Raw genomic sequence first — 26,011 nt, forward strand, 5'->3', positions numbered from 1 at the left:
TCCCTCCTAGCCTTTTAACAAAACAACTCAGACAAGCTGGAAGAAGAAAAATTGTGAATTACAGACAGACTGTGGAGCCCCTGGGGCCACTGATAAACAGCGTTCACACTCTCTTGCTGCCTTTTCTCTACTGACCCCTTAGGGCTTTAAAAAATACAGCAATCACCCTGGTTGGGAAAGATATGGAATAAAGCCCCGCCCCCAGTCTAGGCTCTTCTCCCATAAGACCCCTATGGAAAAGCCTTAAGGAGGAGTCGGTGGGGAAGAATAGAATAAGCATTACTTGTCCTTGAGGAACGAGTGAAACCCACTGCAGCTTACAGCAAGGGGATGGGCAGGATCAGAAGACCTCACCCCAGATCAAGGGGTATAACATAATCTTTATCAGAAAAACAGAAAATGTCCCCATTCTCTGCCCTCACTGCTGAGAGAGTTGCAGAAGAGAAGAATTTGAGAGCTGAAGGTAGAGTAGATATTGAAAAAATCCACCTGGAAAATCAGCCCCTGCTCTAAATACAACATATTATTAGAAGATTTGAGGTGAGAGGTACACTGAGGGTACCCACAGCAACAACAAATATCAAATTTCGTGACTCCTGACTAGCTTAACTCACCTCTCCTCCACATTAAAGCCTCCTGCAGAAAACAAAAAGTAGGCCCATTTCCAGGTAAAGACTATTTACAACTATTTTCCAGTTGTTTGACATAACGGTATGGGGCTTCAACAATTAATTATAAAATACTAAAATAACGAAAATACTTCTGAAACAGAAAAACAAAGTTGAAGGACTCACACTACCCAATTTTAAGATTTACTATTAAAGCTAGCGCAATCAAGGCAGTCTGTTAAGTATTTGTTAAAGACAAATACATAAAAATTCTGGAAACAGCAGCATAAATAAAGGAACATGATTTTTCACAAAGTTGAAGAGGTAATTCAATTGAGAAAGGCAGGTTTTTTTCTTTCTTTTTTTTTTTTTTTTTGCTGAACAAACAATGACAAGCTGGATGTCCAAATGCAAAAAAGACGAACTTCACTACATATCTCTCATGCCGTCACACAAAAATTTACTCAACACAGATCATAAACTTAAGTGTAAAACATAAAACTATAAAACTTTTAGGAGAAAATCTTTGTAATATTGAGTTAGGTAAAGAGTTTTTAGACACTTCACCAAAAGCGGGATCCATAAAGGAAAAACAAATTGAAAACTTGACTTTATCAAAATTAGCTACAGCTGTTAGACACTGTTAAGATAATGAACAGAAAAGCTGAAGACTGGCAGAAAATATTTGTAAAGCAAATTTCTGACTAAGGCTCATATTCAGAATACATAAATAACTCTCAAAACACTAAGAAAACAAAAATTGTTTTTAAATGGGCAGAAGATTAAAATAGACAATTTAGAGAGGAAGACAGGGGTGTCAAATAAACACAAAAACATGCTCAGCATCATCAGTCATTAGAGAAGTTCAAATTAAAACCACAGTGTGATACCATTAGACACCTATTAGAATTGTGCAAATAAGTAAAACCCCGGACAACATCAAGTGCTGGCGCAGAGCAATGACAGCCATTTCCAACGGTACAACCACTTTGGAAAAGTCTGGCAGGTTTCCCAAAAAGTTAAAGCTACACCTACTGCATGACCCAGCAATCTCACTTCTAAGTATTTATCAAAATGAACTGAAAATATATGGCCACATGAAAATCTGTACATAAATGACATAAATGTTTACAGCAGCTTTATTTATAATCTCCCAATTAGAAACAGCATACAGGATCTTCTACTGGCGAAGGGATAAACTAACTGTGGCATATTCATACAACAGAGTATCACTCAGTCATAAGAGAAAAAACAAAAAAGAAAAAAAAAACTACGGTTGATTCACACAACAGCATGGGTGAATCCTAAATGAATTTTCTAAGTTGAAGAACCCAGTTCCAAAAGGATGCACATACTATTGCATTTATATGACACATGGAAAAAGTAAAACTATTATAGAAATAAAATTTACGTCAGTGTTTGCCAGAGGTTGGAGTGGGGGAAGGAGTTTACTAAAAAGTTCAGCAAGTAGGAATTGTTGGGGTGATGGAACTGCTCTGTATCACAACTAGGTGGATCCATGACTCCATGCATCTATCAAAATTATAAAACTGTACTCTACAAACAGTAAATTTTACTTATGAAAACTGAAAATAACGCAAAAGTATTACTTGTTAATGTTTCGCTGAAACACAAAAGACACAGCTTGGTACTACCAGGGAGTCAGGATATTCAGAACTCAGAAGATTATGTCCTTCATATGTGTAATATGGAGTAAGTCATTGTCAATGAGTTGCCCTCTTTCCAGTTGGTACTCTGAGGTTCTTCTGAACAGACCAATGCTCTTAGATCAGATCATTAACACTGAAGTCAGTGAAGCCCATCTAGACCTACCAGGATGCTGAATCAAACTATAGGATTCTGTTTTCCAGGATCTGATCAACAACTGGCGCCTTATCAATTTCTCTAACCTCTTCAGCCCTGCGCTTGGTTCTTTAAACAGATCCTCCCTTTGGCCTTAGAACCTTCATACATGCTGGTCCCTTACCTATTATAATTTCCACTCCTCCTTACTTCAAGGTTTTTATTATTCTTTAGAAATCAGCACTCATTCAGAAAGGTCTTTCCTGACATTTCTCACCCGACAACCCAAACTAGGTAAAGTTCTCTACGTATACACTCCTACAACATCCATGAAAGCCCTTATAATAAGTGTAATTAATCAAGTAACTAAGGAATTGGCAGTTTAGCATCCACTTTCAAAAACTTTGGGAGAGAAGGAACCACCTACATATTATTCACCACTGCATTTCCAGCAGCTAGCACAGAACTTCACACAAAGTGGATGATTTATAAATATTTATGGAATGAATGAATGAACGGGTTTATTTCATTATTCATATACAGAACAGTGCTTATTCATTCCAGTGTCATGCCTTTAAGACTAAACAAAAACAACAGTCCACTGTTGGCTTGCATTCAGCTCCTAGGTGCTTGTGATGGTTCATTTTGTGTGTCAACTTGACTGGGCCACACGGTGCCAAGACACTGGTCATATATTAATCTAGGTATGTCTGTGAGGGTGTTTCTGCATGAAATTGACATTTGAATGGGTAGATTGAGTAAAGCAGATTGTCCTTCCTAATGTGGGTGCTGGCCTTCATCCAATCAAGGATTGAATACAACAAAAGGCTAACCCTTCCACCTGACTCCATGAGGTGGGACATCAGTCCTTTTCTGCCTTTGGTCCTGAAAAATCAGCTCTTCTTGGGTCTTGAGACTGCTGGCTTTCATAATGGAATTCACACCATTAGCTCTCCTGATTTTCAGGCCTCCGGACTCCACTGAAATGAAACTAGTGGCTCTCCTGGGTTTGCAGCTTGTTGACTACAGGTCTTAGGATTTCTTAGCCCCAAAATTATGAGAGTTAATTCCTTACAATAAATCTCCTTAAATACATATATGGCTCTGTTTCTCTGGAGAATCATAATACAGGGCTTACTGCAAAAATTTCCCTTCATATAGGTTACTTTCTTAAATTTATTCTTACATAATTTGTGTTTTTTAAAATGTGTATTCTGTATCTTACACTTATACCTACAAAACATTTATATCTTCCCATCTATTTTTGCAGTATTAGTCTATTTTTACCATACTCCAAAGTACTAAATAAAAGTCTCCTACAAACAGTGCAATATGGATGAAAAATGTACTTTTATCTGGGAAAAACTGTGTGCCTCTAGTGAAAGGTCCTAAAATTAGGGCAGAAGAGAAAACTAATGCAACAGCAATCCCAAATTACTGATCACTGATTTCTACTTGAAAGCAGTACACAAGTTGAGCATTCCTATTCCAAAAATCTGAAATACAAATCCAAAATGCTCCAAAATCTTAAACTTTTTGAGCACTGACATGATAACACAAGTGGAAAATTCCACACCTGACGTCATGGGACAAGCCGAAGTCAAAATGCAGGCATACCACACACAGTTTATTTGTGTTCCCAAGGGAAAAATAAAAAAAATTACCTTCAGGCTATATGTATAAAGTGTAGATGACACATAAATGAATTTCATGTTTAGACTTAGGTCCCATCCCCAAGATTTCTCATTATGTATATGATAATATTCCAAAATCAAACAAAACATATATCCAAAATCTGAAACATTCTGACGCCATATATTTTGGATAAGGTATACTCAACTTGTATTAATTAAAGTTGCTTTGCATTCGGAAATGGATAATGAACCAAAACTCTCAAGTACTAAACACTCAGTATATAGACACTGAAATACATGTTTGCAAAGTGACTTAACTGGTAAATATTTTAAAGCAATTTGGCTTTCTGGAGGGAGGTAATGGTTGGGGGGATATAACGCATTTGTCTTTTAAATTAAATATATGTGTAATGTATGTTGATTAATTTTCTTCTTCAGGAAGTCAAGATAAATATAAAAATGGAAAATAAACACAATCATCCTGCTATGTTTAAATTGAGCCCCTCCCAAAATTCACGTTAAAATCCTAACCCCCAATGTGATGGTATAAGAGGCAGGGCCTGTAGGTGGCAATTAAGTCATGAGGGAGAAACTTCATGTATGGTATTAATGTTCTAAAAGAGACCCCAGAGAGCTAGCTCATCCTTTTTATACCATGTGATGGCACAACACTGCAAGAAGGAGCCATCTATGAACAAAGAAACAGGACCTGACCAGACTTCAAATCTGCCCATATCTTCAGCTTGGACTTTCCAGCATCCAGAACCTAAAGAAATAAACACCGTTGCTTATAAGCTGCCTAGACTATTGCATTTTGTTTTAGCAGCCTGTATGGACTAAGACACAAACTGACATTTATGCCTAGAATATGTAGAAGCACGATCTTTATGAATTTACCCCATTTATTCCTCACCCAAATCCTGTAAATTAGATACTAGTATCACTTCCATTTCACAGATGAAGAAACAAAGGTTTTGAGGGTAATAGCTTGCTAAGTGAGACAAGTAGTAAATGGCAGAAGAAATAGAATTCTCTTCATTTCAAAGTTCCTCTTCTTAATTATTGTGTTAAATTGCTTCTGCAAACATCAAAGAGTATAAGATAAGAGCATGGTCCAATATTAAACAAGGAAGTTCTTAAAACCTGGCTAAACCAGGAAAGTGATGCTAATTTTTTAGCAATTAAATTAGCTGAAAATATTTTTGCGGAAGAAATAATATTGTAATGTTTAAGGTCTTCTAACTGAATATGCTACTTTTCAAATTTCACTTTCCTGAGGGTATTAAACATTCCTGTTTGTTTGCTACAAATTCTTTACTAAAAATCACTTATCTCAATACTGAAATTCCAGAAAAATCAATAGATGGTAGGTGTTTGAAATAATTTTGCTGAAATTATTATACAATTAGTATCAAGGGTCTAATTACCTACAGCTCCTGAATTCACTAAATCTGAATCTGTAATTACTTGTGATATATCAGAATACTTTTTCTGTATATCTGAAGACTGCTCTGATAAGTTTCATTTTATTCAGTTATCCCTTATACTATGCTAAATGCAGAATCATGATTTTTAACCAAAAATATCCTCCAATTTAATGGTTTTCAATTGTAAATATCCATATTTTTTCTACATTTATTACCAGTTACCTTGATATTTATGGGATTTAAAAAATTATACAACATTAGCAGTTTATCCATTCTGAATTCTGAAGCCTGAAATATCATTACTACCTAGAAGGTAAACTCTAAATGCCCGTTTTGATGCTAAATTTAAATAAATAGTAATGAGATTTGTTTTGATGTTAAATTTCATCTAGAAACTAAACTTTCTAAAATAGTTGAGGAGTATATGCTGACACATCTGCCTATCACTTTGTTAACCAAAGGATTAAATTCTTGCAAAAAGCCAGGTATTAAAAATATGTTTTTATATAAGATGAGAAGTAGAAAAAGTAAAGCACTAACAATTCTTACTCAATATATCTTGTCTTATTTTGGAAAAACAAACCTAGACCTTCTTTTCTTAGGAGCAAAATTACCCATCCAATAAAGTAAAGCAAGTGGAACAGGAAAAAAAAAAAAAAAAAAAAATCAGGCAATACAATTAATACTTTCAATCGGGGAACAAATATTATCTATGCATTTACCAGGATAAAAAACTAGTAAGTAAAATTGATAATTAAAATTAGTCCAGGAGTTTGGCCCAAATGTAGAACACAATTTGTCTCTAAATTTTGGACTAAGGCATAGTAATTTCCTGGTTTTATGAACTGTCTCCCCTTTGTTAAAACACAGCAGGAAAATATGGAATTGAAAATAAAAAGAAAAATATAGCCAGTCAAGAATAAGATAAACATTTCAAAGTATCAGAAATGAAAAAGAGGCATAACAAGACAAAATCTCTAGCTTGCCAAGAAAGTATGCAAGGCAACCTAGAGATTTGCTGATGGAAGTAAAGGGAATATAAGTTCTCCCACTTCTAGCAACAGGACTCAGGCTCAGTTTGGAACCAGGAGCTGGAGCTAGGGCATGTCCTATTAATAATGAAAGAAAGATGAAACAAAAAGCACTGCTGACTACCACCCAGGGCTATGGCTTTTAAGAAGCAGCAGGGAGCACATAAAGTTAGTCTCAATGGAGACAGGAACTGAACCTAAAAAGATCATGGGTCAGTGACTGAATTTACAAAATCGTTAGTATCGACTTGGAGTAAGAACTTCATATCTCAATTTTTAGCCCTCATTCAGGATCGTACTGGGGATGGGGAATGGTGGAGGCAATCAATAACAATTAGACAGAGCAGGAAGAGCAAAGAGGTAGAAATGGTAATAGAGAGGAAATCCAAAAGAGAGTGAAAAAAATTACAAAACTTATAATGCCCAGAAAGAGAGCAACAAAATCAATGATCAGAATATGAATTCATATCCAAATTAATTTATAAAACTCCTAAAGATTTAAAAGAAAATGTATTTGTAATAAGTATAAAATTAATTTTTTTTTAAAATTATTTTACAAAGGTACAAATCCAATAAAATTGGAAAGAGCCAGAGAAATCTTGTTTATAGGAACTTCTACTGCCAGACAAAATGTAGTAGGTGGCAGCAGCCCAAAACTTCCATTGCAAGAACTAGAAAAAAAATGAATAAATTACAAAATTTATATTTTTCAAGATATGAGAGGGCTTGTTGAAGCAAGAAGATGAGATGAATTAGAATTTCAGAAGATAGGAGCTCTTCCAAAGTGAGCAAAAGAATGACCTGCTAATTTATTCTCAGGGGTTATTTGCTAATTTGGGAGGCCTATACTGATTTTAGTTACAGACTAAGAATCAGATTTGGCTCACCCTGAGGGACTCTACAGGAGAACCAAACCAGCAAAGCTTTCAAGAAGTCAGTTAAATTCCTTTTATAGTGCAAAAGTATGGTGTCCTGAACACGAGACTGAACTTCTTCAACGCACGTCTACTTAAATTCTGGGCCATGCTTAAAAAGTTGGGCAACTTGGCCAACTGCATCTAAAACCCAATATGAAATCTCTCGTAGTATCTTGGAAACAAAATTCTGCTAAAGGGAAGGTGCTTACTTTAAGCACGTAACTCAGGAGATTTGCAAGAATTTGAAGGTATAAGGGGCAGGAAGCTAAAGAGCTAAACATAATTTCTTATGTTGTGGGGAAGAACTGAATTACCAAGGGTCTTTCAGAGCTGAAAAGGCTCTTCTGACTCTCCAACCAAAAGCTTAAGTGAACCACATAAAAATAATAGAAATAAACCAAGGATCTTAGTAACATTATAAAAAAGTACCAGCCCAGCTTAATGCCTGACTGCATCAGCCCCTCACCCTATCTGTCCAAGGTTTTCTTGTTGTTGTTCCTTTGTTTTAATTAGCCTTTTCTGATAAAAGACATCACCTGGAAATCTACAATCATTTAACACACTATCAGACATAAAATAAAAAGTTATTAAACAGAAAAAAGTCAGGATTATAGATTGATAATCTAGAGAAAAAAGAGATAATAGATGCAGAGGAATAATCCAAATACTTTAGTTAGTATAAACTAAAATAACCATGAATATGTTCAAGAAAGTTGAGTAGATGGATCAAAATAGATAACTGAAAGAATTATAATTTAAAAATGTAACCTATAAAAATAATGACATAAAATTCCATTCTAGAACTAAAAAATATATAATATTTGACATTAGGAACCCTGAATGTATTCAACACCACTCTCATTAGAACAGAAGACAGGATTAGAAATTCAAAACAAGTTGATAGAAAATACCCAAACTGAAGCACAGATAAAAGAAAGAGAAAACAGAAAAAATGAAAAAGATGTGTGGAACACAGTTAAAAGGTACAACATATATGCAACTGTGGTCCCCAAAGAAAAAGAATGAATAAACTAGAGACACTATACGATCTGAAGTAGTAATAGATTAAGGCTTTTCCAAACTTATGAAAAGCATCAATCCACAGATTTAAGAAATTCAATAAATATAAAATAGAAAAAACATGAAGAAACCACATTTTGGCATCTCATGCCAGAAATCCAAAGACCGAAACCCTGAAAAGGAGCCAGAGAAAAAAGGCATTATCTCCAAAGGAGAAAAAATAACACTTTAAGAAACTTTTCAACAGAAACTAAAATTAAAAAGATTTGCAAAACATGAAAAACAATGCCATTCTTTTAAGTTTTTTTTGTCTTGGAGAATATAGTTATCCTTTTATTTAAATGTTATTTATATTAACATGTAATGATTATTAAATATATGAATGTATTTAAATTTTATCAGTTTAAATTTCAAATATAGCAAATACATATTGATAGACATAACTGGCATAAAAGTTATTTGAGGATCTCAATACTTTTCACACCCCACATCCAATATGTCATATCAATCTTGAAACATAAATTAGGGTACACTTTTCACTTGCACTGATACTTCACCAAATCAAATCCAAGCACCACTGTCTCTCCCTTCAATTACTGCACTGGTGCTTACTGGTTTCCTCAGAAGGATAAAATCGCTATTTACTAAAAACGAAAAGACTAAGGGAGCAGTAAGATGTGGGATGGAAGTCAGAAGTCTAATTTTGAACATGTTCAACATTAGAAATCTAAGCAAAGAAGTTGAGTAAGCAATTAGATTTATAGGTCTAGATTCAGAGAAGAGGTCATGGCTGCATAAATAAAATTGGGTCTACTGAGAGACAGTTGGTAATTAAGGCCATCAATGAGCTTTATGTAAGAAGCAAATGTAAACAAAGAAAAGCCAAGATTTTTACCCTGATGTATTTCAAAATCAAAGGTTGGTGCTATGGTTGAGTGTTCCTGCCAAAACTCATGTTGGAAGCTAAATTCTCAGTATAGCAATGTTGGGAGGTGGTTGCTTTAAGAGGTGAATAGGTTATTAAGGTAGATTAATACGTTTCTCTTTAGATTCGATCTCCAGGGAATTGATTAGTTCCCAAGAAAGCAGGTAAGTTATAAAGTGAGGTTGCCTCTAGTGTGAGTTCCCTTTGCATGCACCTGCTTCCCCTTCCACTTCTCTGCCATGCTGTCACATAGCACAAGGCCCTCATCAGAAGCCAGGCAGATACCAGCACCATGCTCCTGGATTTTCCAGCAACCAGAGTTATGAGCCAAACAAACCTCTTTTCTTTAAAAATTACCCAGCCTTAGGTATTCTGTTATAGAAACACTAAATAGACTAATACGGTTGGTAACATATGAAGAAAAAGTTGCTGGTATAAGAGGAAAGAACCAAGTGAGAAAGTGAAGAAAGTGTTGCTAGAAGTGGGGTGTGGTGGGGGGTGGGTAGCAGGAGATAAGTTATGTAAGATATTTCTGCTGCATTGAGTATTGAGCATTGGATTTAGCAACATGGAGGTCTTGGAATACTTACAGAGTGGAAAATAAAGCTTGATTATACTCTAATGGGATCATGAATGTATGAAAGAAACAATAGTAAATATAGACAGAATTTTTTGAAGCATTTGCTATAAAAGGGAACAGTGAAGTTGAGTAGTAGTTGAACAATGATATAGGTTGGGGGAGTGTTTTAAAAAGGCTACTAGTACGGGATATTTGAATAATGATGGGAAAGGGTAAAGTGCTTAAATATGTCATTGAGTAAGTGAGATGGGATGGGATCTGGTAAATAAGTGAATGGAAAAGGAGCATGGATGGTTTAACCATAGTTAGAGTGTAGATCCATACTCTACAACCATAATTAATGTAAGGCAGACTATGTAGATATAAATGCAGGAGGGTTAGTACAGTAGATGTTCCAGTAAATGTGTAGATGTTCTCTTCTAAATATATATATGTGTGTGTGTATATATGCTATTTACTTTTATTTACTTTATTATATGTATATATATGCTATTTTATTTTATTTACTTTTTATTATATAGGAAGATAAGTTGACAGCTAAGAGTAAGGGTTGGGAGGTGGGCAGGGAAATAGAGGTTGAGAAGACAGAAGTGTGAAATGGTGAAGTAGGCGAGCAAGGGAATGGAAAGTGTTTCTCAGAGTGTGGTATGGGGACCCTAGAAGACTCTGAGAACTTTCCAAGGGGTCTGTGAGGTCAAAATTATTTTCAAAGAAATATTAATATCATATTTGCTTGTTTCACTCTCATTTTCTTCTGAAGGTATGGTGCAGCTTCCAGGGACTACATCATGTAAGGTATTGTAAGAGACTGAATGTCCAAACAGTCCAACTGGGATTTTTGTTAGGATTGTATTGAATCTATAGGTTACTTTGTGGGAATTAGCCTGTTTACAATATTGAATCCTCTAATCCATAAAAATGATATACTCCTCCATTTACTTTTCTTCGGTTTTCTTAATGTTTTCGTTTCCAGTGTACAGACTGAACACATCTGTGATTAATCACCAAGCATTTGACTTGTTTTGTGTTATTGTAAAAGAAAATTGTCTGTAAATGTATTAAAGAAGTTTGAAAACTGTTGCTATAGAATAAAAAATGTACAAAACTAGAGTTTGTAACAAGTATGTGTGTATACCTATATATCTCCCCTTATGGTCAAACTACATAGATTTTATAAAAAGTAAATTCATAAGAAAGGTCATCTATGGGGTGTGTGTGAGTAGAGTAGATCTGAATTAGAAAGGATACCCAGGGACTTTAAGTGTGGATTATTTGTTCTTTAAAACAAGACAGAAAACTCAGATTAGAAGCAGATATGACCAAAAAAAAAAAAAAAAAAGAAAAAAAAAAAAGAGTAGGTATGTATGTTTGCTTTCCTGTTTACTTTCCCGTATCACTGAAATGCTTTAGGGGATGAAAACAATCTATCATTTCCCCAACAAATTGCTTATAAGGATTTCTTCTCCTCTGGGGCCATTAATTTTTCCCTTTCAATTCCTGTGACTTTCATTGTTTGTGATCTGTGTCCCTCTAAGCAGCAACTGAACCAACATATCAATTGAGATTGAATTCAAGTTTTTTCTCCTTTCCAAATAAATATTAATTTTAAGTGATAGTCTCAGAAAGAATGACAGCTATTCCACAGATGAAACTATGGATTTATGGAAGAGAGGCAAAAGGTGACCTCATACGACTCTCATCAAATAACATAAATCTAATGCTATTCAAAAGATTTTCCACTTGATAAAAATTAATTTCAACATAAATTTCAAAAGATACAAATACAATAACCAAAATAGGGTTTAAAATAAATCCTTTTCATCTATAACTATATAATCTACATGTATAAATTGTTCCACAAAAAACAACCATGGACTACTTAAAAACTGAACATGGCTAAAGCAGTAACAATTATCAGTGTGAACAAAATTATAATGTTTTAAATTAAAATATAAAGTTATTCATTAATTCAAGAAATAATTACTAAGTTCCAACTGTATTATAAGCCCTGGATACAAAGAGGACAAGAAAAGCAAATACTCTGTTGATGCTAATAGATGGGCAGAAAGTCAAAAGAAACAAATGCACAAAAGAGTTCCAGATCATGACAGATACTGAAAATTAAGAACAAAGACAGCTAAATGGGGTGATGTGATTTAAGACAATGACCGGCTAGGGGACTTCTAAAGACTCAGTGATTAAGGAAAGCTGAGGAGACAATGTTAAAGATGGTACCTAAATGACAATAGGGCAAATAGCCATATAAAAATATGCTGGCTGGAACATGGCCTATTTCAGAACATAATAAGGGCAATGTCAATGAAGAGCAATGTGCAAGAATAAAGCACTACAGGTTAAAGTCAAAGGCTAGGCAAGGGTAGACCATGTACATACAGCTTAGGATTTATTCTAAACATACTAAGAAGCCACTCTCAGGTTTTAAGCAGGGAAGTAACAAGATCTGATAACTTTGCTTTGTGAAAATAAGAGAAACAACAATAATAGCAAGATGAGCAGTTAGGAGTTTAGTGCAGTAATAGACCAGGCAACAGAAAATGGGAGTAGTAGTGTTGGAGATAGAGAGAAGTGGAGGTATTTGTTTTATCTTGGAGACAGAACCAAAGTATTTAGTGGATTGAATGTAGATGATGAATGAAATCGAGGAATCAATGGTGACTCCTATATTTACGATAAAAATTAATGACTTCCCATTTTAAATATTTAACTTTTGTATCGTTAGCTATTTTCACAATAGTGGTATATCATAAACACCCCAAAACTCTGTGGCTTAAAGTAACAATCATTTTAGCTTTCTTCTGCATCTCTGCTCTTCGTGATTTACTCTTGGGTTGGAGACAAGTTGCAGGTTGGGTCCCATCTGCTCCAAAGCTCTCTCCTGTTCCTTGGATCAGCAGCCTAGAAAGATCTTGTCCTTCTCACTGTGGTGGCAGAAGCACGAGAAGACAAGCTCAACTTTAAGCTTCTGTTTGGGTCATGTCTGTTAATCCACTGGCCAAAGCAAACCTTAACGGCTGAGCCAGAAGGAAAAGATAGAGAAATACACCTTTTTTTTGTTTGTTTTTTGAGACGGAGTGTTGCTCTTGTTGCCCATGCTGGAGTGCAGTGGTGTGATTTCAGCTCACTGCAACCTCCGCTTCCCGGTTTAAGTGATTCTCCTGCTTCAGCCTCCCGAGTAGGTGGGATGACAGGCATGCACCACCACGCCCAGCTAATTTTGTACTGTTAGTAGAGACGGGGTTTCTCCATGTTGGTCAGGCTGGTCTCGAACTCCCGACCTCAGGCGATCTGCCCACCTTGGCCTCCCAAAGTGCTGGGATTATAGGCGTGAGCCACCGCGCCCCACCAAGAAGTACACTTTTCCTCTAGTGAAAGGACCTGCAATCTCTTATGGCAAAGACCGCTAGTAGATGAAGGTACAAAGAATAGAGACAAAAATAGAGACAAATGAGAGAACTGTAAAAGGCTACTAGTTTCTGGAAAGTTCCAATTTATTCTTCAAGATAACCATGAGGAATATGTAATTCTTCTTAATACTTAGCTCTAGTAAGCAATTACATAAACATTTTCAAATTCTACTTCATCATTAAAGACTACACTTAGCTAAACACGTGTATAGTAGAAAGAAAATGGCATTAGAACTATTTCTGAGATTAGGTTAGCATAATAGACATGGGTTTGAAATTTAAAACAATGAAAATTATATGGTCAAAGACACTACTAAAACAACTAGAGGGTAAAGACAGGCAACCAATTGGAATACACTTCAAAGTGATCTGTTCATTTGTTTGTTTATAGAGATGGGGTCTCACTGTGTTGCCAGGCTGGTCTCGAACTCCTAGGTTCAAGCGATCCTTCCACCTCAGTCTCCCACATGTGTGAGCAACCACACCCAGCCAAAGAGATTTTTAAAAACAAAAAATAAATATTTAGTTACCTTATTTCATAAAAATCAAACTATTTTACTTCACAAAATTGAAAAAGGCAAAATTGCTAAAAACAAAGTAGAGACCTAAAAGCAAACTGCAAAAAAATCAAATTCTCAACATATATCAAACAAAAGCTTCATATCTCTACTGTTCATATAAAGGTTTTACTAAATGCTAAGAAAAATAAGAATGTTCTCACTTGTCCATGCTCCCTAGATGCTTTAATACGTTTCATAGACTTAAAAATAATTCTTGAAAGAATGAAAGAGCATAATGTGCTCTGTTGAGGTTATAGAAATACACGTTAGATGAGGCATAACCAAATCATTAAAAGTTTCCAAAGCTAACCAGAGAAATGTGAATTTGATATGTGGGTTATCACAGGCTCAGAGGAATATCCTAAAGACAACACTGTTTTAGTATGGCTAATTAGGCAACTGTGAGAAAAATGAATGAAGTAAGTAGATCAACCGGAATGGGTGAATAAAAATTGTAGATTAGGATAAATGAATTCAAGGACTATCCCAAGAAAAAGATTAAATATTTTAGAGTAGAATATTATGACAGAAGACAGTCAAAGAAAACTCCAGAATCCAGCCTAGGACAGTGCTTCTCAAAGCACTCTAATGCACACAGGATTCACTTAGGGATCTCATTAAAAGGCAGATTCTGATTCCCTAGACCTGAGAGTCTGCATTGCTAACAACCTCCCAGGTGATGCTAATACTGATGATCCTAAGATCACATTGTTTAGTAGAAAACTGCCTAGGAAATAAGAATAATTATAGAACTTAGGTAAGGCATCAGTTTTCCCGTATTTCTAGATAATAATCAAGCTTCCTATTATATGCTCTCTTATCCTGTTTCTTCCTTCTTAGCACTTATCAAAGGTGTGTTCATAACATGTATTTTTGTGACTATTTGTTCAATATATTTTACCTCACTTAACTTAGTGTTCTGCTTGGCTCAACACTTTAGCCCTAACGCTTAGCACATATCTAACACACAGTTGACACTGAATACTTGATAAGAAATAAATAAATCATCAATGAATAGAAATGCTTCAAGAGAAGCTAGTTTAAACATAGGTTAGTGAGGGACTACCAAGTGAAAGGATACATATTGATCAGAATGATAAGCAATTTTGATTGCTATCTTATTAGCAATCAAATCTGCATCAACAGCTTTATCTATGCATTGGTAGCCATGTAAGTAAATAAAATAACTGAAGGCATATGTGTAAAGAGAGAAGATCTAAGCTTGTGGGGCGAGAATGCAGAGGAAGGTCCACCAAAGAATGGAGTGAGTGGGAGATTCTGAAAGAAAAAAGTGCAAATAATGAAAACAATACCTAAAACACATCATTTAAAGGACAAAGGCAAATTGAGCAATAAGTTCACAGGCAATCATGCATAAACATCTTTTTGTAAATGTGTAGAGATGAAAGTTAGATTTCAGTAAGCTAGTAAGAAACTGATGGGGAAGAGGAAGGGAAACTGATAGGGAAGAGGAAGCAGCACTTACAGATACAAACTCTAGACAGTATGAGAGCAAATTCTGGAAGTGATAAAAAATATAGCATTTTTTTTGGAGGAATAGAAAACATATTTGTCTTTGAAAATGACTATAGGAGCCAGGCTGGCACATGTAAATACATGGACTGGTCCTGGTATAGAATAATATAGCATGGTGGAGACTGAACCAAATTAGAGCATGCAGAGCTCATAAGACAGCAGTTGACTTAAGTCTGTAAGATTACTGCCTCAAAGGAATGAGAACCCAGTATTGTCCAAATTTCCAGGTTTTTTTTTTTTTAAGAAAAAGCAAAAATCTGGATATGTATACGAAATTTGCTGCATTAGGAAAAAAGCAAAACAAAACAAAACAAAATACTCAACTTGTAGAGCACCACTTCACTCTCTCTGGTCTAAAAGGAATCTGAGTTATCAAACAATAAATTAGATTGCAGAACAGAACTAAGAATGTGGCTGACTTCAAAGTTCTAAGTATGCAAACAGGAGCAATATGTTATGCCATTAGAGCAGAAGTGATTAGAGGTTGAGGACTGGTTCAGCAAATGATAAAGAGTACCAGGAACCAAAGGAAGCAGCACTTAGATTGAAATATAAAAGGAACAGACAAGCTAGAGTAAAAAGAAAAGATTTTCAGAAGGAAAAGTGAGAAGATTCGAATAAAAGGAAGTTTGTATCTTGAAGTAGAAAGGATATGGTTAAAAGTTGGAAACAATAGACCATTCAGTGAAACGTGATGATCTTTAGATTAAAAGACAAACATGTAAAGTTTTGATAATGAAATTATATTGATTAACTTATTTTATTTAAAATTTGAATAGTAATGGCACTTTAGAAGGATCTTTTAATTTGACAATACTTAAGAATAGATAATGACAGTTATCTTAAATAGCACTAGTTATACAAGATTGATTATGAATGTAATATATTTTGCCTTAAAAACATACAAGTGAGGGTAAGAAGGAGGCACACATTCCAGCCCCCTTCTGTTCTTGGCCCCTTTGTTGAGTGTGCCAAAAATACTTGGAGCCAGTTGAGACAGGAGATAGATATCTGGCCACTTAAAACTATCTGGACTAATGCCATATTAATATATGCTAAAGAACAGACAGTAGGTTAATAAATTAATAATCACTATACCAGTCTGGTCTGCATTTAAAACTGACCTAAATCATGTAGCATTTCAATTTCCTTTCTTATTTAAGAGCTTCAGCCTTCTTTCAATTAGGTTCACACATATTCTAGATAAGCAAGTAGCATTATGCACTCATTCAAAAGACAGTCATTTAACAATTATTATATGCAAAGTGCTATATACAAAGCACCTTGGGAAATATAAAAAATTCATCAGTCATGAATAATGTCATGAAGAAGTATATGCCTAATAGGGAAGATAACAAAAGATATATGCATAAATAACTACAACACGGCCGGGCGCAGTGGCTCACGCCTGTAATCCCAGCACTCTGGGAGGCCGAGGCAGAAGAATCACGAGGTCAGGAGATCGAGATCCTGGCTAACACGGTGAAATAAATCCCATCTCTACTAAAAACACAAAAAATTGGCCGGGCATGGTGGTGGGCACCTATAGTTCCAGCTACTCGGGAGGCTGAGTCAGGAGAATGGCATGACCCCGAAAGGCAGAGCTTGCAGTGAGCCAAAATCGCACCACTACACTTCAGCCTGGGCGACAGAGTGAGACTCTGTCTCAAAAACAAAAACAAAAAAACTGCAACACAAGCTACAAACCTAAACAGATATAAGTGAAGATCCATAAATGCTCCCAGAGGAGGTAAGATTAGAAAGAATATTCAAACATTCAAAGATTCCCATTTGACACACAAAACAAATGTCAGTATTTGGTCTCCTAGTTTGAATTCTTTTTCTAACAAGGCATACCGCCTTTTACCATTAGCACAAGTTTTCTATTAAACTCTCAAAACAGAGTTACTCATCTTTAATTCTTTATAGAAATTTTACTCCATTTACACTGAACCCATGGTATCCCTGAAGATGTTTAATTTTTCCTGTTAACATTACACAGAACAAAATATTTTTACCCAACACAGTAAAACTGACATCACGTATCTGGTCCTGCAGACTGTTAACAAGAAATAAAAGTGAGGTAATGACATACACTAAGAACAAAAATTTGTATTTCCCTGCACCACATCCTTTCAAATCTCCAAAATGACTTTTCTGTTCAAAGTCCAGAAAGGTGTTTCTGGTTGAACAAAACAGCTATCTTCTAAACCAGTCACAAAACCTAATGCTACTACCCTCCACTCCTCACTAACTTAGATGCTTGAGCTTTTTGTCAAAAATAATTGGAATGTTTTACAATTATAGGGCTACTAGGAGTCCACCTCTAACACTAACTCTAGAAAAGACACCGTCAATGCAAAATATACAAAGTTTTGCACTAAAGGCCTAAAGGGGGAGGCAGAATTAAAGAAATCAGCCTTTGGCTCTCAAAATAAGTAATAAGTAAAAATATAAACATCAACTTAGTTTCAGCAATGAGGAAATAAAATATTGTAAACAAATTAACAATAGTATTGTACTTTAGCCACATACGAAAAATAAAAATGAAAAAAAGATATCAATGTGTCTTCACATCATTCCCTTTAGCAGATCACCAAATTCTATTAATGTTTAAATGTTCATGTGTTTCATGAACCCTATAACAAGTATTTACTCTGATGGTTATTTCTCTTTATATGAATAAGATAAATATTAATGTTAGAATTTGAGTTCCATGAAGGCAGAATTCTGTTTGTTCTATTGCCTGATTTATCTCCAGCTGAATTCTATCTAACACACAGAAGGTTCTTAATAAATAACGCAGATGAACTATGCTTAAAACACATAACACTCTCATTATTTGTCGTACAAACTGATGAATGCCAGAAGAAATTTTGTGACAACTAAATCTAAGAAACTATAGAATATACTATACCACGTCAGAAGGGAAGAAAGCGGCAATGCTTCACTAAGATGAAGTTCCTTTCACTCTTCCTTAATTATCATGAACTAGTGATTAACAAATTACCATTTAGCCATACAATTTCATGTATTATGTATTCTATCTACTATCATTAGGCATAAAAAAAAATTAAAGAAAGCTAGGAAGTAAACTGAAGAAAAGTGGATTTAAAAAGCATCAAGTAAATAACTTCTCTGCAATTTCCCCAGCTTTGTGAATCTGTGAATAACAGATTTTTCATTATCAACTTTCTATAACTATTAAATAGTTCCACACATGAATACAGATGCTCCTTAACCTATGATGGGATTATGCCCTGATAAACCCATTGTATGTTGAAAATATCTTGAGTCAAAAATGCATGTAATAACTCTCAACCTACCAAACATCATAGCTTAGCCAACCCTACCTTAAGCATGCTCAGAATACTTACATTAGTCTACACTTGAGCAAAATCATCTAACACAGTTTATTTTATAACGAAGCGCTGAATATATCATGTAATTTATTGAATACTATATTGAAAGTAAAAAACAGAACAGTTGTATGGGTACTCTAAGGTTTCTACCAAATACATATTGCTTTCTCACCATCCTAAAGTCAAAGAATCTTAAGTTGAACTATCATAAATTGGGAAAAGTCTGTATATGAAATCATCAATATTAGTAGATATTTAAAGGTTAAAAGTAATAATACAAAAACTGGTTTTGGATTTAGTTTTTGTCAAAAGCGAAAAATAAGCATTTTCCTGTTATTTGCTTACATTTATCAGTTTTAATGCTGACTTTGATGGCTAACAACAAAAGATAATAGATTTGCCTTGAGTTTTATTGGACTAAATTTACACATTAAAGAGTCTACAAGAATATCACACCTCTCAAAGATACATCCCTTTGGCTGACTTTAATAAATCCCTCCCACATTTGAATTCTGTACCATCCTTAACTCTCATTCTAGAATACCACTCCCTCTATCACTATATGGGTAATCTGAAAACCCACACTCAAACCACACTGTGACACAACTCCTGTTCTCCAGCTTTGCCACACATAACCTTCTAAACCCCTCCTCTTCCCATCAAGTCCTCCAAAGAATTTCTAAGATTACTAACACACATACATACATACATACATACACACACACACAATTTAAAATCTCAGCCCTGCCATTTACTAGTCTGTAACCTTGAACAATTTACTTAGCCTCTCTGTACCTCAGTTTCCTCGTGTATAAAATGGGAATAGTAACTACCTCACAGGATTATTATGAGGATTAAATGATCTAATATTTGTAAAGCACTTAGAATAATGACCGACACATACTGTTTACTGTAATTACTATTAAATATTTTCAATAGTACTTCCAAAATTTATAGATTTCACCCCATTAGATTTGAGGATATCATAAAAACAAACATCACTCTTTTTAGAGTGATTCAAATCTCTCCTAGAAACACACTCACGCAGAAGTGAGCCCCACACACACACACACAAACCTCCAGTGCACAGTATACCAGAATCTGGAGAACAAACTTTTGCCCACTAAGAATGTTATTGTAGAGAAAAAGCTTATGGCAAAATGGGTAATTCAAGCAGAAGTGAGGCACAAACTAACAATTTGCCTGTTACTTTTACAATGAGCAGAGGCATGATAAGCAAACAAACAAACAAACAAACAAAAACATGTTTTCAAGGAATTATGTTTTCTTGAATAGATTTGAATCTGAAACCACTCTGGAAAGCAACTTGCTCACTTCCTGGACCAATCCATTTACTATGGAAAAAAAGCTTAGCTGAAGTTAGGAAAAAACCACTTTCTTTGTACCACTCACTAAAAGTAAAAGTAGTAAGATGATGCCAAATTTTCCCTATTTTATAAAATCACATATTTCAAAATATCACTCAGCTTTTCAATTATTTAATAGGAGAATAAATCCCAAAACTCATCAGCAAATTTTCTTCAGATTCTCAGTGGCCAATAATCTCCTTTAAAGAAACCCTTTCTTATTTAAAGAAATACTACTACTATAAGGGGGAAAAAAAAAAAGGTACTAGATGCTATACTGATAACTACTCTAAGTTCAGTTCACCCTCTGAAAAGGTAACCTATTTTCAGACAGCTAAATGTGCTTCTCTACCACAAGAACAAATTTCCCTTACCATTTATAGGCAATATAAATAACATTCTGTTATTAAGCAAAATTCAGATACACTTTTAATCCATATGCTGTGCAATACCAAAACCTAGATTTTACTTTCTTTGATATTCAAAGTAAACAGGTATATTCATAACTTCAGATTAAGGCCAAATGTACAGCACAAGTAAAAGTAACCCACAAAGTTTAAAAAAAAAAAAAAAAACTACAACTAAAAATTATTTTAATTTCAGCATAGAAATCTGAACACCATGACAGTTTTATTGTTACCTTTTAAATGCTTCGGCTGGGTTTCTCTCGCACTCCCCAGGTTGTAAAAGGCTTTGGACTGCTGGATCCCTTAGCTTGTCCTCATATCCTTGGAGTAGTCCACTGCGGCAGATCTGGGCTACTAGACCTCTAATAAACCCCCCAACACACAAAGTATCAGAGTCCTGGGCTTTGCAGAAATGAAAGGCCAAAGCTTGGCGATGTAAACCTCTCTGCAAACTTGTAGGTGAACTTGGCCATAAGAGTTCAGTACATAGGGCCGTCTTGCCACTGCCAGGCCCTCCTACCAACAACACACCCCAGGCAGCTCCCTTTCCAGAGACACCACTAGCATTATTCCCAGAATTCATTACAAGTGATGGTGCATTGACAGTACTATTGCAGCAGTTACTTTTTTCCTGGAGGCAATGCTGAAGCTTGTGGAAAACCCACTCCCTACAGTAAAACTGCTTCCCTTGCAGTAAACTGGTTTGAGCCATTTTGCAGACTTTCTCTTCCCAAGGATTAGTCATAATAGGTTTTTTATCTTCGTTTGCTAGAGTCTGGATACATCAACACAGGTCTTTCCATCCATTATGACATAACGTGCATACTAAGTTGACTTGGAATGACAGAGTAACTAGTTACAGTAAAATTCAACAGCCACAGAGTTCATCTGTCAACAGAACGTGCATGACTTTATTTGGTTCCTTATTCTTGATCAGCAGTCTATGCATTAGTTGAACTGAGGGAGAAATGCCTGATTCCACAGCTCAGCATCACTTTTCCTATATCTTAATGAATCACATAACTCCATGGTTACAACTGGAGTTTATGTGATTGTGGATGTTTCAAGAACAGAGATGAGACAATACATCTGGAAAACTAAAGAAAAAACCCAATCTTTCGATTTGTACAAAATACTTCTCCAGATTCCAAGTGTTAATTCTGCATCTGACAATTAGATTCAGAAAAGAGGTCCATTGCATTAAATGGCATCAGAGAGATTACATTTACACCGTATGAGGTACAGTATGTAAGTAGCTCTGTATTTCTCGTTGAAGGATGATCACTCAGAGTATTAGATCTTGCCAGTTTCAGGCATCTGGGCAACTGCCAGGGAACTGTTTCAGATTATAGTTTCTTATGTGGCAGAAATGACAGACCACTGTTAACACTTTCTTAATTCAAAGCATTCATAAAATGCATTTTTCAAGACAGCAGATTCTTAATGAACCTGTTCACAGGTTTCTTGGTTTTAAGATGTCCGGGTAATCAACAATTTCCACAAGTAACTAAAATAAAACAAACAAAAATACCTCAGTGCAAAATATCATATGTTAAAAACGTATTAAGGTCAATAAATGTTGCAGTGTACCAGTTAACGTAATCTCAAAAATCCACTTCTTCACCTTTGGCACTTTCAAAAAGTTGGACAAAAACCCCTGAAATAATCACATTCTCCTTTCTGCATTTTTCTTCCTTGTTGTTATGCTTCCCAAACAGCCACATTTTAATCAAGTTACCCAAGATTTTTGCAACTTCACTATAGCAAGGGAGGGGGGGAGATACTTTATGCACATACAGTAACACCCTTAACTCCAGCCAAAACGCTCATTCACAGTAGACTGGTAGAACAGCGCCAGCTAAGGAAGCTCTGTTAACTTACACAGTCCAGTCAGTCAAGGACTGTCTACTCCTCCAGCCACACTTCTTTGTTGATAGTTTGCAAAAATCTAGGGGAGGATTACCAGGGTTGCAGCTGGATGGGAAACGGCTTTTTAAAAAAAAAGAAAAGAAAAGAAAACAAAAAACGATGGAGGATGATTGTTCCTATACGAATGATAAATCAAAAACAAGTAAAATGTAAATCCTTCCTTCCTCTAGGCCAAGGATGGAGGTCAGAGATAAAATCTACCACTCTGGCCGGATAAAAGGCTGCTAGGGAGAAATTCCTTCCAAGACAGAAAAAGGATAAAGAGTAGAGTGCTTCGGTGCTAGTGGGTGTCTGCCCACAGGTCCGGCCTCCAGTTTCATCTGACAGACAAAAGGAACTCCGGGATTCCCAGCGCCGGGCACTACCTTGGGTTTGAACCGCCCAGAAGAGCCACAGGGGGGCCACCTCGGAGAGGCCACGAGCGAAGGTGCAGCCTCCACACCGAGGTCTGCCCTTCCAGAGGCTGGGAGCGCCTCTGCACCCCGCCCCGCACCGAGACTGGGGTGTGTCTTTTGAAGGGGGAGGGGGTGACCAAGGTCCTTGCTAATCCCAGACGAGGGGTCGCCTCCCGGTCGGCTTCCGCCTCTGCACTCCCGCCCCATGCCCCGCTCCCGCTCCCGCTCCCACCCGGCCGACGGCGGAGCGAGGGAAGGGGGCAAATCTGGGTCTCGAGGCTGGAGAGGGTGGGTGGTTGGGTCAGGTTCAACCCCGGCCTCAGCCTCCCAGCTTCCAACCCGAGGGAGGGGCCTCGCTTCCACCGCCGCCGCCGCCCCCCGGTTACCTCGGCCCCAGCCGCCGCCGTAGCTGCCGCCGTGGCCGCCGCCGCGGCCGCCGCCGCCGCCGCTGCTGCGGACTCTCAGTCTCAGACACTTGCTTCGCTGAGAAGTCGCAGCCAGCAGCGCTCCCGGGACTCCAACTGCAGCCGCCTCCTCCGCCGAGCCCGGGGCACGCTCCCAGCTCCGGATCCTCCTCTTGGCTCCCAGCGGCTGCCAGTTCCAGCTTTCCCAGCGGAATCGGTCGTGCTCGTCCCAGCCCCCACCGGCCAACCGCCGCCGCCGCCGCCGTCAGGGCAGTGACTGTCTCAGGCAGCCCCCGGCCTGCCGGCTCCGCCCCGCCCCGCTCCGCGGCCCCGCCCGACCGGCCCAGGCCCCGCCCCAGCCCCCGCCCCCGCCCCTCCACTCGGCCTTTCTTTGCTCGCCGGCTCCGCCCCCGCGCCCTTCCCCTCCCCCCACCGCGCCCTCCCGCTGCAGCCAGTGCCTGGGCGTGTGCGGCCGCCAGGGACCCGCTCCCTGCGCGGCGGGGAGACCTCTCGGGGCGGCGTGGGGGCCCCGCCTTTCTCAGGGGAGGCGGAGAACGGGGCGGGGGCTGCGTTCTCACGTCCCCGAGCTCACGCGAGTCGTTGCCCCCACCCTCCCCGTCACCACTGGGCCCTGATCCTTCCTTTGTCTTCCAGGCCGGAGGGACTCGCCGGCGGTTGGGGCCGTATCTGCTCCTGGGAGGGGCAGTTGGGTAGGGGTAGATTGCCTCTTCCCTCTCTCTGCTCAACCCTCTTGCCTCTCCCTGCTCAACCCTCTGGTCTTTCCCTTAACCCCCTTCCAAAGCCACTTCAGGCCCCGTTCTACCCCTCAGTCGTCCGGTCTCCTTTCAGTCCATTAAATTCCAGGGATGCTTTTACTTTGGCTGGGACGAAGGGAAGGAAGGAAAGGACTGGGAAGAATGTTGCAAAAATAGAAATAGTGGGGATTTAGGGTGGCGTTCCTAACAGCCTCATGAAAAGGACGTGGCCTCCATCAGAGGGAGGTTGACAGCAGGCTTGACTGGGTCTCAGGCCCCTGCTCCTCAGGGCCACCTGATCACCCGCAGCGTCCACTAAAGGGGGAAAGGTCCACGGTTCTGTGGCGTCAGGAAATGCCCTAGAGGGCCTGCTCACAGGGGCCTGTTGTACTAAGCATGTCAGTTGTTTGCACTCACTGGACCTGAGTTGCTTAGATTCCAAACTTCTGCCAGGAAAATAAGTATACCGTCAACTGATGGAATAGGAAATGTAGCATCTTTCTATTCTAATTTTTTATGCTAAAATCCAGAGTGCTCTATCTCCCATTCCTCATTAACTTGAATGTGTTTATTTGCCAAAATATTAAGCCAGTCTCCCATCTGGTTTTAGGAATTTCATAGTATAGCTATCACATTTAGAAAAATGGGTAAACAAATAGATCGTATTTGTGCTTACTCTTTCATATTGTTTATTCGTGCCAATTGAGGTTTACTGATCTTAATATTTAATTTTAATACATGTACCCTGAATTTGGGGCTTCTTTCGTAAACCACAAGCAGAAGAGGCAGAGTATAAATTCTCCAGAATTAGGGGGATGAAAATTGATTTTTAAAAAGCTACAATTTTAACTTATTTTTACTTAAGCGGTTTTAATTCCCACTTAGCTTGTTTGCCACGCAGCTTTATTGTCATTGAATAGGTTGACTCCTTCAGTTTCATGGTTGTAAAATTTTATATTTAGAGGAAAATTTAAATGAGAAATATGTACATCATGTTATCGTTTCTATTAAGCCGTTTGCTAACGTGATATTTAAAATAATTTCTGCCCAGTAGAGAAGTTACCGAAACTTTTTGTTTAGTGGGCCTCATTTATGATAACTAAGCACTGTCATGGAATGCTGTTTTAAATAACATCAGCTGTAACTAAGCTGTAATTAGTCTTCAGACCTATTTAGTTAGAATTTTATGTTTTTTGCTTTAAAATTTATTTCACATTTTATTATTGCTTTTTGCTTTCTTTAATAGAAAACCCTTAACAGTGACATACACACACACACATATATAATTTTATGAAGCTTTTATTTATTTATTTATTTATTTATTTATTTATTTATTTATTTTTGGAGACGGAGTCTCGCTCTGTCGCCCAGGCTGGAGTGCAGTGGCCGGATCTCGGCTCACGGCAAGCTCCGCCTCCCGGGTTTACGCCATTCTCCTGTCTCAGGCTACCGAGTAGCTGGGACTAAAGGCGCCCGCCACCTCTCCCGGCTAGTTTTTTGTATTTTTTTTAGTAGAGACGGGGTTTCACCATGTTAGCCAGGATGGTCTCGATTTCCTGACCTCGTGATCCGCCCGTCTCGGCCTCTCAAAGTGCTGGGATTACAGGCTTGAGCCACCGCGCCCGGCCGAAACTTCTTTTTATCAATTGCCTAAATGTTAAACGTGTCATAAGCAGAATACTTACTCTTGGTACATATTTACGTACTTTAATCAGTTTCTTAGTTGTATTTTCTCCAATACCATATACTCACATTTTTCCAAAGAATGCAATTTTTTTTCAATGTGGCCTTTCTTATTTTTAATTTGTTCATAAAATTTCCTGAAATCACAGTTTCACATGAATTTGAAATTACTGACAGCTTTAACGAATGCTTCTCTGAAGACTATAATGTTTTAAATGGAAAATTAAGTGGTGAGATACGTAT

The 26,011-nt window shown here is 37.4% G+C and overlaps 1 protein-coding gene across 2 annotated transcripts in view; it reads right to left on the reverse strand.

Annotated features, from left to right (window-relative positions):
- ANKRD50 (ankyrin repeat domain containing 50) overlaps nucleotides 1-23,340 on the reverse strand; it is a 44,518-nt gene extending 21,178 nt beyond the window's left edge. The window contains exons 1-2 of one of the 2 annotated variants that reach the window (XM_015138966.3): nucleotides 23,313-23,340; nucleotides 20,836-22,109 (exon numbers count right to left, since the gene is read on the reverse strand). In XM_015138966.3, coding sequence (XP_014994452.1) covers nucleotides 20,836-21,347 — 512 coding nt within the window. In that variant the 5' untranslated portion in view covers nucleotides 21,348-22,109; nucleotides 23,313-23,340. 2 annotated transcript variants of the gene reach the window in all.
- Between the last annotated feature and the right edge of the window lie 2,671 nt (nucleotides 23,341-26,011).

This window comes from Macaca mulatta, chromosome 5 (genome assembly GCF_049350105.2).
Source record: "Macaca mulatta isolate MMU2019108-1 chromosome 5, T2T-MMU8v2.0, whole genome shotgun sequence".
NCBI classification, from domain to species: domain Eukaryota; kingdom Metazoa; phylum Chordata; class Mammalia; order Primates; family Cercopithecidae; genus Macaca; species Macaca mulatta.